The 19424-nt window shown below is 41.8% G+C and overlaps 1 protein-coding gene across 7 annotated transcripts in view; it reads left to right on the forward strand.

Moving 5' to 3' along the window:
• The first annotated feature begins 7415 nt into the window (after window positions 1–7415).
• herc4 (HECT and RLD domain containing E3 ubiquitin protein ligase 4) overlaps window positions 7416–19424 on the forward strand; it is a 111428-nt gene continuing 99419 nt past the window's right edge. For all 7 annotated transcript variants that reach the window (XM_072239162.1, XM_072239163.1, XM_072239167.1 and 4 more), the window contains exons 1-2: window positions 7416–7504; window positions 7803–8095. In XM_072239162.1, coding sequence (XP_072095263.1) covers window positions 7870–8095 — 226 coding nt within the window. In that variant the 5' untranslated portion in view covers window positions 7416–7504; window positions 7803–7869. The remainder of the gene's footprint in view (window positions 7505–7802; window positions 8096–19424) is intronic.

Raw genomic sequence — 19424 nt, forward strand, 5'->3', positions numbered from 1 at the left:
AGAATCTGATGGGAGAAGATAGTGGACTCTGAGAGAAAAGAAAGGAATAAGGGCACCAGTGTGAAGTGATGGACAGCAGGGGAGAAGGGAAGGGGTTAAAGGGAAGCCAGAATGGGGAATGGAAAGAGAAAGATGGGGAAATGGGGAGAAATTACCTGAAGTTGGAGAAATTAATGTTCATGCCATCAGGTTGGAAGCTATCCAGACTGGATATGAGGTGTTGCTCCTCCAACCTGAGAGTGGCCTCATCATTGCTTTGGATTTCCAGCATCTGCAAAATTCTTGTGTTTATGAATGCTACATGAATCCTTCATTAAAAAAATGTTTTACTGTGCGACAGACAACTCTAATACCTTTGATCCAAATAAATTGAGACACAACAGATCACAGATGTTGAATTGAGTGAAAAAACAAACTAAAGGAGGAACTTCACAGGTCAGGCAGCATTTGTGGAGGGAACTGGACAGTCAATATCCATTTCCCTCTGTAAATACTGCCTGACTTACTGAGTTTCTCCAGGAACTTGTTATTTGTTCCGGAGAATTGTTTAGACTAAAGTAAACATAATATATTCTCCACTTTATATTCTATTTTCATATAAAGTAAAACTTTGATAATACAACATGCGAAGTACCCAACCAATGGCCATTCAAGATTATGGGGGCCTTGATGGTGGATAGGAAGCACAGTAAATGGGACCCTGGAGAGTGGATATGAAGCATGGGAAACAGGGCCCTAGTGGGTGGAAAAGTTTTCCACTAAAAGCCCCATTTAGTGGAAAGTTATGCAGGAACCAAGGTTCTGTTTAGCGGAAAGGTATACAGGAACCTAGGCTTTGTTTAGTGGAAAAGTATGCAGGAACCCAGGCCCAATTCAATGGAAAGACATGCAGGAACCAAAGCCCTGTTTAATGGAAAGGTATGCAAGAACTAAGGCCCCATTCAATGGAAAGACATGCAGGAAACAACATGCACGAACCAAAGCCCTGTTTAATGGAAAGACATGCAGGAACCAAAGCCCTGTTTAATGGAAAGGTATGCAGGAACCAAGTCCCCATTTAATGGGAAGGTAGGCAGGAAACAACATGCACGAACCAAAGCCCTGTTTAATGGAAAGGTATGCAGGAACCAAGGCTCTGTTTAGTGGAAAGTTATGCAAGAACAAAGGCCTTATTTAGTGGAAAGGAAACATGGGAACTAGAAGCCTATTTTGTAGAAGGGGATAGCAGGAACTAGGACACCATTAAGTCATATGGGAATGCAGGAATGGAAGCTTCAGGAAGTCTGAAGGGAGCACAAGAACTCGAGATCTGGAAAGTTTAAAGGCAGCCTGGAACCTGTGGCCTCAGTGAGTTGATATGATGCTCCAAACAGGAACTCTGGTGAGTAGAAAGAGTACATCAGAATCTGTCTCCTGGTCAGTGGAAAAGGGGAACAGTAACCTGTGCCCTGTGAATTAGAAGAGACCAGAGTGAGTCGGAACCAGGATGCCAGAGAGTGGAAGGTGAATGTGGACATCAGGGTCCACTGAGTGGAAAGGAAGTGCAATAAACATCACTTAATGAATCAGATGCAAAACCATTGCACAGCAGATTTTCAGAGTCCTACTGTAAGCATTTATATTTGCTTGAATATAAGACCCATTAACTAGAAATTGAATTACATAGTTCATGTTGTTACATGCTGTGGGATTAAAATTCAGCATTTGATGGATCATAAAATCTAATATTAACTTTTTGCTACTGATAGCACATAATGCAACTTAAACTTTCATGCTTACATGTGCTTAATGTGTTTACACCTAAAGTAAAGGGTGATGTCACCTACATTCTTCTTAACTAATACTTGTCCCCTTGAAATTAATTCACAGGTCTGTTACAAACTTGTATGGATCACACACAGAAATGAAGTCTCAAAATCAGTGCCAAACCTGTACAAATGCAACTCAAAAGAATCATTAATTACTTACAGATTTGTTTCAATTATAGTGGAGTTCTTTGCAATAAGCCAGATTGAAGAATGCAAATGAAAGCCTTGGACAGTGTTTCAATGTAAAAGTTAGCTTTACTTGTTGATTCTATTGAGCTTGCAGCAAAGGAAGTGGCCAAAGGCATTTCTATCACATCAAATGGAGCTGAAAGAAAATGATCAATTCTCCCAAGAGTCTTCCAGGAACAAGTTCCTCCTCAAGATGCAATGCACATGCAGATCAAGGCTTTCAAAGTTAGTAATGATAGATTTCTGCGACTGCTGCAGCCTAGGTCCAAACATTGTCTGTACATGAACTGCTCCGGCTGGAAAGATGAAGGTTACCATCATCCTGAAACTTACATCTATTTCAGAAGACTATGGCTAGATTATTTATATTTCCCAAGCAGCAGCTCACCACTGCAGAGAATTTGTCTCTGTATAAAAAGCTGGAATCTTCACAAATTGCAAAACTTAACATTCTTTGAATGTTAAATGGTGCATAATCTCCCAAATAAAAATTCTCATGGAAGCTCATAAAATGCTTCTGCCCCATGTGACATAATCATGATTGATGCCCTCATCCTGTGTTTCACTGTATTTCCCATACTTCAGCTTGCACACTGGAAGGAGGTTGAATAATGTGAGCTGCCTTAGTTACTATCGCCCGGTAGTACTCATATCTACAGTGATGAAATGCATTGAGGTTGGTTATGACTAGATTGAACACCTGCCTCAGCAAGGACCTGGACCCATTGCAATTTGCCTATCGCCACAATAGGTCAACAGAAGATGCAATCTCAATGGCTCTTCAGACAGTCTTAGACCACCTGGACAATACAAACACCTATGCCAGGATGCTGTTCATCAACTATAGCTCAGCATTTAATACCATCATTCCCACAATCCTGATTGATAAGTTCAGAACTTTGGCCTCTGTACCTCCCTCTGTAATTGGATCCTTGACTTCCTAACCAGAAGACCACAATCGTGTGGATTGGTGATAATATCCCCTCCTCGCTGATGATCAACACTGGTGCACCTCAGGGGTGTGTGCTTAGCCCACTGCTCTACTCTCTCTATACCCATGACTGTGTGGCTAGGCATAGCTGAAATACCATCTACAAATTTGCTGATGATACAGTCATTGTTGGTAGAATCTCAGATGGAGACGAGAGGATGTATAGGAGCAAGATATGCCAACTATTGGAGTGGTGTTACAGCAACAACCTTGCACTTAATGTCAGTAAGATGAAAAAGCTGATTGTGTACTTCAGGAAGAGGAAGATGAAGGAACACACACCAATACTCAAAGAGAGATCTGAAGTGGAGAGAGTGTGCAGTTTCAAGTTCCTGGGTGTCATGATCTCTGAGGACCTAACCTGATCACAACATATTCATGCAGTTAGAAAGAAGGCAACACAGCGACTATGTTTCATTAGGAGTTTGAAAAGATTTGGTATGTAAAGAAATACATTCAAAACTTCTATAGATGTACCGTGGATAGCATTCTGACAGGCTGCATCACTGTCTGATATGGGGGGAGGCTACTGCACAGGACCAAAAGAAGCTGCAGAGGGTTATAAATTTTGTTGGCTCCATCTTGGGTACTAGCCTACAAAGTACTCAGGATATCTTCAAGGAGCAGAGTCTTAGACAGAAAGGCAGCATCCATTATTAAGAACCTCCAGCACATGGAGCATGCCCTTTTCTCACTGTTACCGTCAGGTAGGAGGTACAGAAGCCTGAAGGCACACACTCAGCAATTCAGGAGCAGCTCCTTCCTCCGCTATCCGATTTCTAAATGGACATTGAACCCGTGAACATTATTCACTTTTTAAATATATATTATTTCTGATTTTTGCACTATTTTTAATCTATTCAATATACGTATCGTGCAATTTATTTATTTATTTATTATTATTATTATTATTTTCTTCTTTTATATTAAGTATTGCATTGAACTGCTGCTGCTAAGTTAACAAATTTCACGACACATGCCAGTGATACTAAACCTGATTTTGATCCTGATTCTGATCTGAATGTCCTAGGGCAAATACTATACTTTCCATCTTGTCTCATCACTTCAATCTAGATTCTCGTTGAAGAGTGCAACTAAGGCCTCAGTCAAATAGCCATACAAGGCTTAATGGAGACTTAGAGTCTAAGTCATAGAAATAATTAAAAATAAAATTTTTCTCCTGGACCAATTGGACAGGACTCTCTATTACTTTCTGGAGAGGTTCTTATACTTCTGCTACAAATTATTATATATGTTGCAACCACCAGAATGTTGCTATTTTGAGGGCTCAGCAGAACATTAGCACAAAATTGAAAAAATAGCATTAGAAAAGGTGGAGAAGGTGAAGGAGTGGGAAGATGAGCAGAAGAGAAAAAGAAAGTGCTGTTAAGACATGTCTCACTAAGACCTGTTGGGTTAAACTGTGTAATTGTTATTTTCTTTGCAGCTTAACAATGAATTACTTACCAATATTTTTATAACTACTTATATACATGTAACCATTTAATATGTTTCCTAGTGGCCACAGTATATATGTTTAGTTGTTCAATGTGTCGCCAGTGGTTACACTGCTTTGTAACATTCTGGAAAGTGCTGGAAGTTTCTCTTATGTTATTTGAATAAGGGGTATCTGATTCATGGACTCTTAACTGCAAATTTGAATGAAATGTTTCTAATCTATGGGTTTAAAAAGAGCTGACCACTAGGGTCTGTCGTCTTTCTTTTTGCTTCTTCTCTCCCTTCTGCTACTAGCCTAGGGTCGGCACAACATTGTGGGCTGAAGGGCCTGTACTGTGCTGTACTTTTCTATGTTCTATGTTAAGCCTCTGCTATTGTTATTGACCGTTTTTCAATTTTCTTTGTTCTCTTAGCTCTTAATAAAACAATTGTGCCACTCTCCTGATGTCCAAAAGAACTTAAAATTAAAAGCATCAGAATCCAACCTTAAGACATAGTAGCAGAATTAGGGCTCTCAGAACTGTTTTGAGCTTAACTTGAGTACCTCGTTAGTTCAGCAAATATAAAAGCAGTTCGTAACTAATTTAGCAAAACCCTGTTGCTATTTATACCCTGAATAAGAACACAAGGGCAAAAAAAGTGTAAGCTATTCTACCCTTTGACCCTTCTCTGTGTTCAATATAATCAAAGCTGTTCCTATGCCTTGTTCACTTTGCAGCCTGGATCCACGATCCTGTGTTTTACTTTGTACCCAAAACTCTGTTGCTCTCTGTAACAAATATACTTCATGACTAAGCATCTAATTCCTCACAGAAAATACCAGAAGTAATCCTACATATAAAGAAATTTCTCATCTTATAACTCACTCCTACTCTACATCTCTATCCCTTATCTCATGTCTATCACTACACCTGCTAAGCTGTAGATTTTAGCTTGTGGAACTAGTGTACGTTTGTCAATGTACTTCAGAATCTGATATGCCTCAAGTGGATCACTTGTCATCTTCTTCACTTCAGAAAGAACAAGCTAAAATTTTTCAATCCCCATCCCCACTTGCAGCACAAATGCCTCAACCCCAGAAATCAATGTAGTAAATCTACACTGCATTGGCAAAGGCAAACCAAAACTAAATTCATCATAGTCCTCTACAACCACTACAAATCGTCAAAATTTTTATATTCCAAACCCCCACAGTAAATGCCAATATGTCATTAACCCTCCAACTTACTTGCTATATCTACATTTATTCATTTATTTAGAGATATAGTGCAGTAACAGGCCCTTCCAGCCCAGTGAGCCCACACCACCCAGTTACACCCATGTATATCTTTGGAATGTGGGAGGTAATCAGAGCACCTGGAGGAAACCAATGCAGTCACAGGAGGGACAGATAAACTGCTTAGACAGCAGAGGAAATAAACCTGGGTCGCTGGCACTTTAAGAGCATTATACCATTATAAGGCTGGCTGGTGGCGCAGTGACATCAGCGCCAGACTCTGGAACAAAGATTCCCAAATTCGAATCCAGTCGGGCTGCTCCCAGGCATGCCTTCCATCTGTGCCAGGTTGAGCATCGAGCTCACAACTCGGCCTCGTAAAAAAAACTGCGCCGTGAGAAGGACATGGGGGACCACTCACAGAATCTTTCCTCCAAGACAACCACTTGAAAAGTGGTCGCCAAGGCTCTGGCAGAGTATGGCACACACAAAAAAATACCATTATAAGTGGTCAAATCCATTTCCACAGTAAGCACTTCTTCCTCATTGCTGATCATAAAATCTAGGTTAATATGTTCAAAAACAGTTGAAATGAAATGATTTAAAATGTTGCGTAAAATGAAGATGAAATCTGCTCAATGTTTTACTTTACCCCACCTTACAATATTTTCATTAAAGATTTTAATTCAAGTTCTCTCAAAGTCTGAACTTCTGCTAGATAATTTTCCTCCCAGGAACTTTAATTTTAAATTCTAAGCATGCTCAATTTCCATGTATCGCCCATATTGAAGGAAAGGAGAGCCACTTTAGAGAGCTCTAATGCGTATTTAATATGGTGAGTCAGACCAAAGAAAAAAATTGTAAGCACAAAAAACAGTCAGGTTGAGAGCTGGAAATGGTTCGGCAATCGAGATCAAAGGTTGGTGGTGGAGGGTTGCTTTTTCATTAGAAGTTGGTGACCATTAGTGCACTACCTGAAATGGTGCTGAAACCTTTCACGTTTGTGATTTATACAAACCGCATGGATGTGGATGTAGGTCACTGATACAAGTTGTAAAATTATATGCGTGATGCCAATTTAATCTACTGTCATCTGCCACATGTGGCATTCATTCCCGGCCTGTCCATGGGCCTATCTCAGTATCTCAAAAAAATTGATATCGCATCTCCTACCACCACCTCCCGAGTTTTTTTTAGACAAAGTAGTTGGTGTCTGAACAGAGTAGCTTTCACCATCTGCCCAGTTTCATTCACCTTCAGTAGAATTCAGTAACAAATTACTAATTTCTAATAATAATTGATAATTCCGACAAATCTTCTTCACACGTTGCAATTTCTTCCCGTACATATCCCAACCTCACCTTCAACTCACAATCTAGACGACAACCGTTGAAGGCCAACGCCCTCTCGCGGGCGCGGCGCGCATGGGCGTGAAGTACAAGCGGCTCAAGCCCGCTCGCGGCGCGCATGCCCGTGAGGTACAAGCGGCTCGAGTCCGCTCGCGGCGCGCGTGCCCGTGAGGTACAAGCGGCTCGAGCCCGCTCGCGACGCGCATGCCCGTGAGGTACAAGCGGCTCGAGCCTCCTCGCGGCGCGCATGCCCGTGAGGTACAAGCGGCTCGAGCCCGCTCGCGGCGCTCATGCCCGTGAGGTACAAGCGGCTCGAGCCCGCCCGCGGCGCGCATGCCCACTAAGGACATCGACGGTCGGGCGCTATCATCGTTTTGCGCCGGCGTGGTGTGACCGGTAAATTGTGGCGTCACTTCCGGTCGTTTGAGTCGGCGGGAGGAGGTTCTTCTAGTGCTTTCGGAAGGGTTTCAGTTGCTTAGAGCTGTTGTGTCAGGTCAGTGCAGTGCAGAGCAGATCTGAGAGAGCTGGGTCTGTTTCAGAACTAAGCTGTTACAGATGTACAGGGTGGTGGAGTGGAGGTCGTTTGCGGCGGACGTTCGGTCTTCTTTGCTCTTTGAGGCCGCATTGGGCCTTTGCATTGGGAAAGTTGTGTGGGGCAACTTGCTGCTTGGCTTGGCTGCTGGACGGAGGTTGACCCGGCGGTACCTTCTCATGGGCGGGGTGTTTCTTGTGTTTGATCTCCATTGCATGGTGGTGACTAATATGTTTATGTACGTTAAAAATCTGTGCAGGTGTCAGTACGACTACTGAGGTGGAAGTTGACTGAAGCTACAGAGGTGCCTCCCTGCTGACCGAGCCATGTTGTGTTGGGGAAACACGTCGTTCGGACAGCTTGGACTGGGTGGCATCGATGAAGAGGTGGTTTTGGAACCGAGGACGTGCAAATTCTTCCAGGGCAGAAGGGTTCAAGATGTAGGATGTGGTCGTAGGCATACTGTTTTTGTGCTGGATGATGGTACTGTTTATACATGCGGCTGCAATGATCAGGGCCAGCTAGGACACGAAAAAGGAAGAAAACGACCAGGTAAGTCCCTAAATTTCAATATACAGGTCCCGTGTAATGCTTGTCTAACGACTTTTTTCCAGCTGTCATTTTAAATACAGCGCAAGAATTGAAGCTTGCTTTGCTTTTGAGAAAAATTAGTAGAGGCGAACTGCGAATGTACAGTAATCAGTGTCAGAAAGCACTGACTAAACATTGAAGGGATTTAGTAAGGCATTTGACAAAATTATACACGTTAGGCTTGTTCAGAAAATCAGGAGGCGTGGGATCCAGGGAAACCTGGCGGTGTCGATTCGGAATTGGCTTGCCCGCAGAAGGCAGAGAGGGTGTTAGTTGATAGTGCATTCTGCCTGGTCGTCGGTGACCTGTGGTGCTCCACAGGCATCTGTTCTGGAACCACTGCTCTTTGTGATTTTATATATATATGTATGTGTATATGTGTATGTGTGTATATATATATATATATATATATATATATATGTATATATATGACTTAGGTGAGGTAGTGGAATGATGACATGGAGGCTGGTGTTATAGATAGTGCAGAAGGTCGTCATAGGTTATAATGGGACGCTGACAGAAATGCTGATGTGGGCTGAGAAGTGACAGATGGAGTTTCCACCTGGAAAAGTGTGAAATGATTCACTTTGTAAGGTTGAATGCAGGGTTAATGGTTGGATTCTTAATGTGAAAGGAAAGGAAGTTTTTGTATCTACATCAGTGCAATTCTAAGAACACTTGTATCAGCATTGGTGGAATTTCTATTAGTCTTTTTTAATCCAATGTATAATCTTGGTATACTATGGTATGTATTGGGTGTCAAATCCTTTATCTTTGAGAGAACTACTAAATTTAGATATAGTGCATTAATGGAAATCTTCAACATTGATCTGAATCAGGCATAGGCAAGGAAACTTCTTGCTAGTTACTGCCAACTGTCCACTCTCAGAAGGTGAATCAGTAATTCTTGATGTCAAATTTCAGGTGAGTAGTGAGAGTACAGAATGTACTCTGAAGTGGGGACTTGCATGCTTATCCTCAGCAGCAATCTATCAACATTCGAATGGGTAGCTTAAATCTTGAAGGATATAGCTGAAGCACTGGATCTGGCTTGTCAAATTGGGGAACCAGTAGGAGAGGAGTCTCTCTCACCAATCTGCTTGTCAAAGGTGCATCTGAAATATGACAATATTAGTGGCTATCACACAGTCTTTGAAGTTCCATGTTCCTTGTATTCTATAACATGATTCTGCTAAATGGGATAGGTTTGGAGTATACCTAGCAGTTCCAGACAGGGTTCCAGCTATGTTTATTTTTGACCTCAAAAACTAGCCCTTTCTGTTTGTAGCAAAGCTACTTTCAAGACTACTTTCAAAGCCATGCAATCCCACTAACAAACAGGTCAATTTGAAATTCTACAGTTCTGCCCCATTTAGTCTTAAATTGTAATGAATGATAGTAGAATTTTTGAGCTATTCAATTGTCCTCAATAATGTGAGAGATCCACACCAAATGAATGCACAAGTAATAGCTGATTTATTGTTAACAGTCCTCTGGCCAAGGTAGCACACAGTGACCTATCTTGGTCTGTCATTTGAAAAATCATTCTTCATTCACTTCAACTCCACATCAAATCAAGGTATGCACAGACACAACAAAGAACAGATCTAGTATACACTAAGTGGCCACTTTTTTGCGTTCACCTCTACACCTCGTTAATGCAAATATTTAATCAGACAATCATGGGGTAGCACCTCATTGCATGAAAACATGCGGATTTGGTCGAGACCAAACATCAGAGTAGGAAAGAAATGTGATCCAAGTGATTTTGGCTGTGGAATGATGGTTTGAGTCTCAGAAACAGCTGATCTCCTGGGATTTCATGTACAATAAAAGTAGCCACTGAGTGTATCTACAACATTTGAACATGTCAGGGAAATGTGGGGAAATATTCCAGTTACACTTGTTCAAATAAAGTAAAAGACAGCTGTATCCAACTTGACAAATCAAACCAAAGTCATAAGGAATGTCTTGGGAGGCATTGTGAATATTGTTGGCAAGTGCCCTTTTTTAAAAAAAAATTGCTCACTGATGCTCAAGTTTTGATTTTGACAGAGCTCCTTACATCCAAATTATAAAAGAGTATTTGGAACTGATTGTGTATATCATCCAAACCCAAAGGAGTTTCTGATAAACATTGCAAAGGGCTGGATTTACTCAAGGGGGAGGTGTTGAATACTATTAAAAAGGGAAATTGAAAGTAAAATTCACATCAAGCAGTATCTGGTAATGGCTATTTCTAGCAGCTAAGTCTTGGCCTCTTGTCAGTTTCTATATCATATCTTCTAACAGCAGCACCTATCCTGAGTTGAGTAGTAGGAGTGCCCACTGATTCAATGCTGATGTCCTGCACTTGGCCTATAAGCTTCTATTCTTTCCTGGATCAGCTGCTTATCAAGACACTTCGTAAATGTTTTTAGCAACTTTGCTTTGCCACTCTTCCAGGTAGTGCATTCCAGATGATGATGATCATCATCATCATCAACATCAGGTGCCATGCCCAGTTTGAGCTTTGACTGCCATTGCCCACACACTCCTGTTTCTGGTCAAGTGGATCAATTCATTGGTATTCATTTCCAGTTCTCTGGCTGCTGCATCCATCATCATTTGTCTTTGCCTTCCTCTTGCTTTCTTCCCTTCAATCTTTCCCATAATTACCCTGCATTCTAACTTCTCTTTCCTAATCACATGTCCAATGAAGTTACGTTGCCTTTTCATAATCTCATACATTATTTCTCTTTTTGTGTTTGCTCTGTCCATGACATCCTCGTTAGGTATTTGTTTCATCCATGATATTCTTTGCATCCTCCTCAAAAACCACATCTCTGCTGCTTCAGTTCATTTCCTTGTGTTACTAGATATTGTCCAACATTCTGAGCTATATAACATAACTGGATAAACGTAACATTTCAGTGCTCTGAGGCGGGTTGTCATGCCTAGTTTAGTATTGGTCAGTATACTCTTCATTCTCGTAAAGGTGTCTTTTGCCATCCCTATTCTTTTGATGTCCATGTCACACCTGCCATCTGATGTCACCCAGCTTCCTAAGTAGCAAAAGTTCTGTACTTGTTTTGTGTCTTCCCGGTTTATTCTCAACCTGCAGATAGGATTCTCCTTCTTTTTGGATATCACCATACGTTCCGTCTTTTTGCGATTGATAGATAGACCCATTTTTGCACTTTCTTCAACAATTATATCAATTAAGTTTTGTAGTACTTCCAATTAACACAGGGTCACCTGCATATCTGAAATTATTGATGCTTTCACCACCAACTTTGAATCCCAAGATGTCTCTTATTTTTTTGTAATATTGTTTCACTGTACACTTTCCAGATAGAAACATAGAAAACCTACAGCACAATAAAGGCCCTTCAGCCCACAATGCTGTGCCGAACATGTATGTACCTTAGAAATTATCTCGGGTTAGCCATAGCCCTCTATTTTTCTAAGCTCCATGTACCTATCCAGGAGTCTCATAAAAGACCCTTTGTATCCGCCTCCACCACTGTCACCAGCAGCCCATTCCACGCACTCACCACACTCTGCGTAACTAACAAACAAACAATCCGTGACATCTCCTTCTGTACCTACTTCCAAGCACCTTAAAACTGTGCCCTCTCCTATTGCCCTAGAAGAGGAGGATTCTTCTTGCTGTGACAGAAGGCCATTCAGCCCATTATATCCATGTGAGGTCTCACCAGAGTAAATCCCATCAGTTCTTTTCACAAACAGGAGAGAATCTGCAGAAGCTGGAAATCCAAGCAACACACACAAAATGCTGGAGAAACTTAGCAGACCAGACAGCATCAATGTGGGGGGGGGGTGCGGGGGGAGTACAGTCAACATTTCGGGCTGAGACAACAAACTGCGAACTCAAAAAGAAATGAAAATAATAAATGAATGGGCAATAAATATCGAGAGCATGAGATGAAGAGTCCTTGAAGGTGAGTCAGTGGGTTGTGGAACAGTTTGATGGGGTGAGTGAAGTTGTCTCCTTTGATTCAAGAGCCTGATGGTTGAGGGGTAAAAACTGTTCCTGAACCTGATGGTGTGAGTCCTTAGGCTGATATACCTTTTTTCTGATGGCAGCCGTAAGAAGAGAGCATGACCTGTTGTGGTTAGGGTCCCTGATCATGGATACTGCGTTCCTGCAACAGCACTCCATCTTGATGTGCTCAGTGGTGGGGAGAGCTTTACCCATGCAGGACTGTGCCATATCCACAACTTTTTGTAGGATTTTCCATTCAATGACATTGGTGTTTCTGTACTAGGCTGTGATGCAACTAGTCAATATACTCTGCACCACATTTTTATAGATGTTTGTCAAAGTTTTAGATGTCACGTCCAATCTTCACAAACTCCTAAAGGAAGTAGAGGCACTGCTGTGCTTTCTTTGTAATTGCGCTTACGTACTGGGCCCAAGACAGGCCTTCTGAAATGATAACACAGGAATTTAAAGTTACTGATCCTCTGAGGACTGGCTCATGGAGCCCTGGTTTTGTAGATGGAAGTAGATTCTGGAGGATTGGAGAACAATGAAATCGCTTAAATTCCAGTGGCCTGTCTCTTTAATTTTCCAGCTTGCTTGCTTTTCCAGATCTGATAAATTGCCAGTGACCCTGAACTCAAGACTTGTATCAGTCTTTAAGCACAGTTAATTGTTTCTAGTTTTGCACCTAACAGGGATTGCTCCAATTATTAGACCTTTCATTCTGCCCTAACTCCTACCAGTCCTAAACTTCATAACTGGCAAGAATTTTCGTTCTAGCTCACTACATGAATTATCCTGAGTATCCCTGAAAAAATCATTGTATTGCTGCTTCTAAATTGCAGGGAATTTGTATAATCATCCTTGTAGTTTGACCTCTGATAACTGTCTATTAGAATCAGATTTAATATCACCAGCACTTTTCGTGAAATTTTCTAACTTTTACGGCAGCAGTATGATGAAATATAAAGAGAAAAAACTGAGTTACATTAAGTATGCAAACACGAGGAATTCTGCAGATGCTGGAAATTCAAGCAACACACATCAAAGTTGCTGGTGAATGCAGCAGGAGGCAGCATCTCTAGGAAGAGGTACAGTCGACGTTTCAGGCCAAGACCCTTCGTCCTGACGAAGGGTCTCGGCCTGAAACGTCAACTGTACCTCTTCCCAGAGACGCTGTCTGGCCTGCTGCGTTCACCAGCAACTTTGATGTGTGTTGCTTACATTAAGTGTTTTTTTGTGTATATATAATTTTTAAAGATTAAATAGTTTGAAATGTATAGTGCAAAATAACAAAAAAGTAATGGGTTCAATGTCCATTTAGAAATCGGATGGCAGAGGGGAAGAAGCTGTTCCTGAATCACTGCGTGTGTGCCTTCGGGCTTCTGTACCTCCTTTCAACGGTAACAGTGTGAAGAAGGCATGTCCTGGGTGGTGGGGATCCTTAATGATGAACACTGCCTTCCTAAGGCACCGTTCTTCCTTGAAGATGTCGTGAATACTACAGAGGCTGGTACCCATGATGGAGCTGACTAATTTTACGTTTCTGCAACTTATTTCAATCTTGTGTAGTAGCCTCCCCCCCACCCCCGCATACCATTCGGATGCTTTAGTTGACAAACCAAATCACTTCAAACTCCTAATGAAATATAGCCATTGTCTTGCCTTCTTTATAACTGCATCAATATGTTGTGTCCAGGTTAGACCCTCACAGATATTGACACCCAGGAACTTGAAATTGCTCACTCTGTCCACTTCTGATCCCTTTAAGAATTGCTTTGTACTCCCTGGTCTAGCCCTTACTGAAGTCCACACACAGCTCATTGGTCTTGCTATCATTGGGTTCAAGGTAGTTGCTGCAATACCTCTCAACTAACTAGTATATCCCACTTCTGCATGCACTTTTGTCACCATTTGAAATTCTGCCTACAATGGTTGTATCATCAGCAAATTTATAGATAGTTGAGCTATGCCTAGCCACATGGACGTAGTGAGAGTGGAGCAGTGGGCTAAGCACACATTCCTCTGGAATGCCAGTGTTAATCGTCAGCGAGGTGATGTTATTTCCAATCTACACAGATTGTGGTCTTCCGTTTAGGAAGTTGAGGATCCAGTTGCAGAGGGAAGTACAGAGACCTAGGTTCTGTAGTTTGTCAATCAGGATTGTAGGAATGATGGTGTTAAATGCTGAGCTATAGCCAATAAATGGCATCCTGACATGGGTATTTGTATTGTCCAGGTGATCCAAGGCTATGTGGAGATATTCTGGTATATCTGTGGTGCTTTCTTCTTAAGATTATCAGTTATATTTGATTGAGGACTTTGTACACTTGCAATGTAACCTGTACATTTCCAGTATTCTATTGGTTGCTTTTATTATTTTGCATTTTGTTTTTTTTTCTACTATACATTAGGTTTATAGCAGTGATTAGTTTTCTATCCTTTACTGATCCACAGTCCATTACATTAGCCTTTATTATGTTTGATTTCTTGCACTTTTCCCTATATTATTTGGTAAAAAGCTGTTAAACAATAACTTTTCCCCATAGATTGCCTCTTATCATCACATGCCTCTAGTCTGGTGAAATATACTGCTTTTATAAATCTACCTCTGAACAGCTGCCTGGAAGCAGAAGCAATACAGGGATTTCCAGGTGACCTGTCTTTCTTTTGCCATCTTCATGTCCTGGGAGAGCTTGCACAAACTGCGTGCGCTACGTCTGAAATGATAGGAAGGTTGTTGGTCCTAGTAGCAGCTAAATGCCTTGTGCAGAGAAAGTCTGGAGTCTTGAGTACTCCGTCTTTTCTTTCTCATTGTCTGGCTGACTAGGATCTCCAGATATCTGCCAGTGCTTTTCCAAATTGAGCCAACCTGTTAGCCTTTGCAACACTCACAACACGCTGGAGGAACTCAGCAGCTCAGGCAACATCCGTGGAAATGATCAGACAATATTTTGGGCCGGAACCCTTCATCAGGACCGTAGAGGGAAGGGGCAGAGGCCCTATAAAGAAGGTGGGGGGAGGGTGGAAAGGAGAAGGCTGGAAGGTTCCAGGTGGAAAACCAGTAAGGAGAAAGATTAAGGGATAGGGGAGAGGAAGCAGGGAGGTGATAGGCAGGAAAGGCGAAGAAGGAATAGGGGAAAACATACTGGGTAGTAGAAGGAGACGGAACCATGAGGGAGGTGATAGGCAGCTGAGGGAGGGACAGAGTGAAATAGGGATAGGGGAAGGGAGGGTGGGAGGGAATTACCGGAAGTTGGAGAATTCTATGTTCATACCAAGGGGCTGAAGACTACCTAGACGGTATATGAGGTGTTGTTTCCACGGATGCTGCCCGACCTGCTGAGTTCCTCCAGCGTGTTGTGAGTGTTGCTTTGACCCCAGCATCTGCAGAGTATTTAGTGTTAGCCTTTGCGATTTGAGGCCTGTCATGTGATCTGGCAGCAGTTGCTTGTTTTGCATAGGTGAGGTTACTTGTAGATGGGTGGATTGAATCTAACCGAAATGAAGTGTTTTCATTTATGAAACCCTATGAATTAAATTATGAGTGAATAAAGTTTGATGCAGCTAGAAAGAGTAGGAAAGATTTGAGGACGTTGCCAAGACTCGTGGTTGAGTTATAGAGAGATTGAGTAGGCTTGGACGTTATTCATTGGTGCAGGAGATGAGTGTATAAAATCATGAAGAACATAGATATGTACGCAATCCTTTTCCCAAGGTTGAGGAATCAAAATCTAGCAGACATAGGTTTAAGGTGACAGGGTAGAGGTTTAATAGGAACCATAGGGGTAACCAGAGGGTGGCCTGTATGTAGAAAGAGGAAGTGGTTGAGGCAATATACGTAACATTTAAAAGACATTTGAACAAGTACATGGATAGGTAGTGGGAAATGGGCCAACTGGCTTAAATGTGCATCAAGGTTGGCGGTGACTGAATAAGTCAAAGGGACTGTTTCCCTGTTGTAAGGTTCATGGGGCTAATACCACCCTAGTTGTTCTGATGGAAATCTTCAGTTGCATGAGAGAGTTCAGAAGATGTTTGGGAACAGCTTCTTTCCAACTGTGATAAGACTGCTGAAGGGATCCTGACCTGGATCTGGTCCGTACCCTCCAAATATCCGGACCTGCCTGTCAGTTTTTTACACTACTTTACTTTCCATTTTTCTATTTTCTATTTATAATTTATATATTTTTAAAAAATATTTGCTATCGATTTGTAATCCAGGGAGCGGGAAGTGCAGAATCAAATATCGCTGTGATGATTGTACATTCTAGTATCAATTGTTTGGTGACAATAAAGTATAAAGATGTTTCAATAAATTGCAAGAGAGCAAATATTGTATAGAGAAAGCACTTGCTGCTAAATCCCTTTACTTCTAGTGGCTACCCTTCTATTATCTGAAGCCTGCACTCTGGGTGTGACCACCTCAGTAAAATTCTCATCTATGACACTTTTATCCTCACAGATGGTCCTGATGAGTATATCCAGCTCAGGTTCCTTGACCTTGTCAGTCAGGAACTGCAGTTGGATGCATTTCCTGCAGATGTAATCATCAGGGCATAGATGACTACACCTTGTTGTATCATGATAGAGAGGCATTTATGAGAAGGCTGGTGCAAATGCTTAATGAAGTGATAGATACTTTGTTAGGCCTATCTTACTGACTATATTATTTGGGATGGAATGTAGAGGAGTCCATTTCCCACCTATCTCAGAGGTTTTCCTTGCATTTAGAAGGTGGCACTAACTCTCTGTTTGAGGACCTATTGATGGGCCTGTGCTGCAGTGGCTATTAGGTTAAGCAAAATGTCAAAGGGAGACAGACCATCCAGTCTCAGTGCCCTCCGGCTGATCTAATCACTGTTCTGTACTACCCAGGGGCAGGTTGCTGGTTTCCATGATTAGGGCTGTGAGATTATTGTTCTTTGTCTGTTCATTTTATAATCTCTTATTACAAAAGAGTTGTGAATACAGTGACTGTTTTGCAGGTCTGATGCCTGGAAATTGAAACAATTTCATCATCAGTCAGTTCCGATTGCCAGCATAATCTCTATCAGCACGGGTGCACCACAACACTATGTGTTTCGCCACCTCCTTTACTCACTTTGCATGTAAGGCTGTAAAGCTAAGTGCACCTCCTATGCCATGTTTAAGTTTGCTGGGAAAACCATTGTCATAAGTGGAATCAAACGTAGTGACAAATCAGCATATAGGAAGGAGATTGAAAATTTAGCTGAGTGGTGCCACAACAGCCTCTTACTCAATGTCAGCAAGATCAAAGAGCTGATATTTGAGTTCAAGAGGAGGTCTATGAGCCAGTTCTCATCGCGCGATCAGGTGGAGAGGGTCAGCAACTTTAAGTTCCTGGGTGTTATCATTTCAGTACATAGAACAGTACAGGAACAGGTCCTTCAGCCAATGATGCTGTGCTGAACTAATTAGACTAGTAAATAAATGCCTAACTAAACTAGTCCCTTCTACCTAAACAAGATCCCTTCCTTCTCTGCTTATTTGTGTGCCTGTCTAAGAGCCTTTCAAAATTGCTTCCATCACTACTGCTGGTTGTGCTTTCTCAGCACTCATTGTTCTGTTTTCTCCATTGCGGGGTGGGGGAAAGGGACTTGCCCTGTATATCTTTTTGCACTTACCTCACTTCACAATAAATAGAAATATGCATCCTTGTTTTAGACATTTTATAATTGAGGAAAATCACTTTGCTGTCCACCCCGTGTAATCTTTCATAAGGTCTCCTTGCAGCCTCTGTCATTCCGGAAGAAACAATCTGACTTTGTTCAACCTCTCCTCTCTGCGCATGTCCTCTATTCCAGGCAGCCTGGATTAATAAAGGAATACATGCCATATGCTGCCTTTATTACTATCAAATTGTGTAGCCACTTTCAAGGAGCCGTGGATCGTTCTGTATATCGGTGCAGTTAATGATCCTGCAATTAGCTAAGTGCTCTCCTTTGACATTTGATTTCCCAAAATGCAACATTTCATATGAAACATGCACAGAAAACAATAACATATTTGAAAAGAGTAAACATGGATTTATGGAAGGGAAATCCCATTTACTTAATATATTGGAGTTTTTTTTTGAGGTTTTATCTATTGGAATAGATGAAGGGGATTCTCAGGCATGTGATAAGATGCTAGGTGGGAGGTTGCTGAACAAAGAGTATAAAACACTAGAGTTACTATTCTAGCATGGATTGAAAAATTATCAGATAGAAACCATAAAATACGAATATGACCGGTAAGTACCACAGAAATTGATGCCTGGGCCTCTGTTACCAAAATTTACATCAAAGATTTGTCTGAGGGAACAATTATGTCAATGACATCACACTCAGTGATAGAGGGAGACTTTGAGGATGTAGATGAATATATAAAAGACTTGAATGAAAATGTCAGCAACATGATAAATTTTGTAAAGAGAAGGTTGTCTAAGGATATAGTGGGACATAGATCATTTGGAAGATCAGGCGGAGCTGTGGCAAGTGTGATAATATCCAGACAAATGTGAGGTAATATGCTTTGGAATGTCAAATTCTATTAGGATACATAGAGTAAATAGGTTCTTTGGAGTGCAAGTCCACAGCTCCCTGAAAGTGATCTCACTAATGGGTAGGTACTGAAAAGAGCATTTGGTATGCTTGTCTTGATAGGCTGAGACATTGAGAATAGGAGTTGGGACATCATATTGCAGTTTTACAAAACTTTGGTTAGAATATTGTGCAAACACGAGGAAATTTGCAGATGCTGGAATTTCAGGCAACACATAAAAGTTGCTGGTGAATGCAGCAGGCCAGGCAGCATCTCTAGGAAGAGGTACAGTCGACGTTCTGGGCCGAGACCCTTCGTCAGGACTAACTGAAAGAAGAGCTAGTAAGAGATTTGAAAGTGGGATGAGGAGGGGGAGATCCAAAATGATAGGAGAAGAGAGGAGGGGAGGGATGGAGCCAAGAGCTGGACAGTTGATTGGCAAAAAGGATATGAGAGGATCATGGGACAGGAGGCCTAGGGAGAAAGAAAAGGGGGAGGGGGAAGCCCAAAGGATGGGCAAGGGGTATAGTGAGAGGGACAGAGGGAGAAAAAGGAGAGAGAGGAAAAGAATGTGTGCATATAAATAAATAATGGATGGGGTACGAGGGGGAGGTGGGGCATTAGCAGAAGTTTGAGAAGTCGATGTTCATGCCATCAGGTTGGAGGCTACCCAGACGGAATATAAGGTGTTGTTCCTCCAACCTGAGTGTGGCTTCATCTTTACAGTAGAGGAGGCCATGGATAGACATATCAGAG

The sequence above is a fragment of the Mobula birostris genome, chromosome 21 (assembly GCF_030028105.1).
Source record: "Mobula birostris isolate sMobBir1 chromosome 21, sMobBir1.hap1, whole genome shotgun sequence".
In the NCBI taxonomy this organism is placed as follows: domain Eukaryota; kingdom Metazoa; phylum Chordata; class Chondrichthyes; order Myliobatiformes; family Myliobatidae; genus Mobula; species Mobula birostris.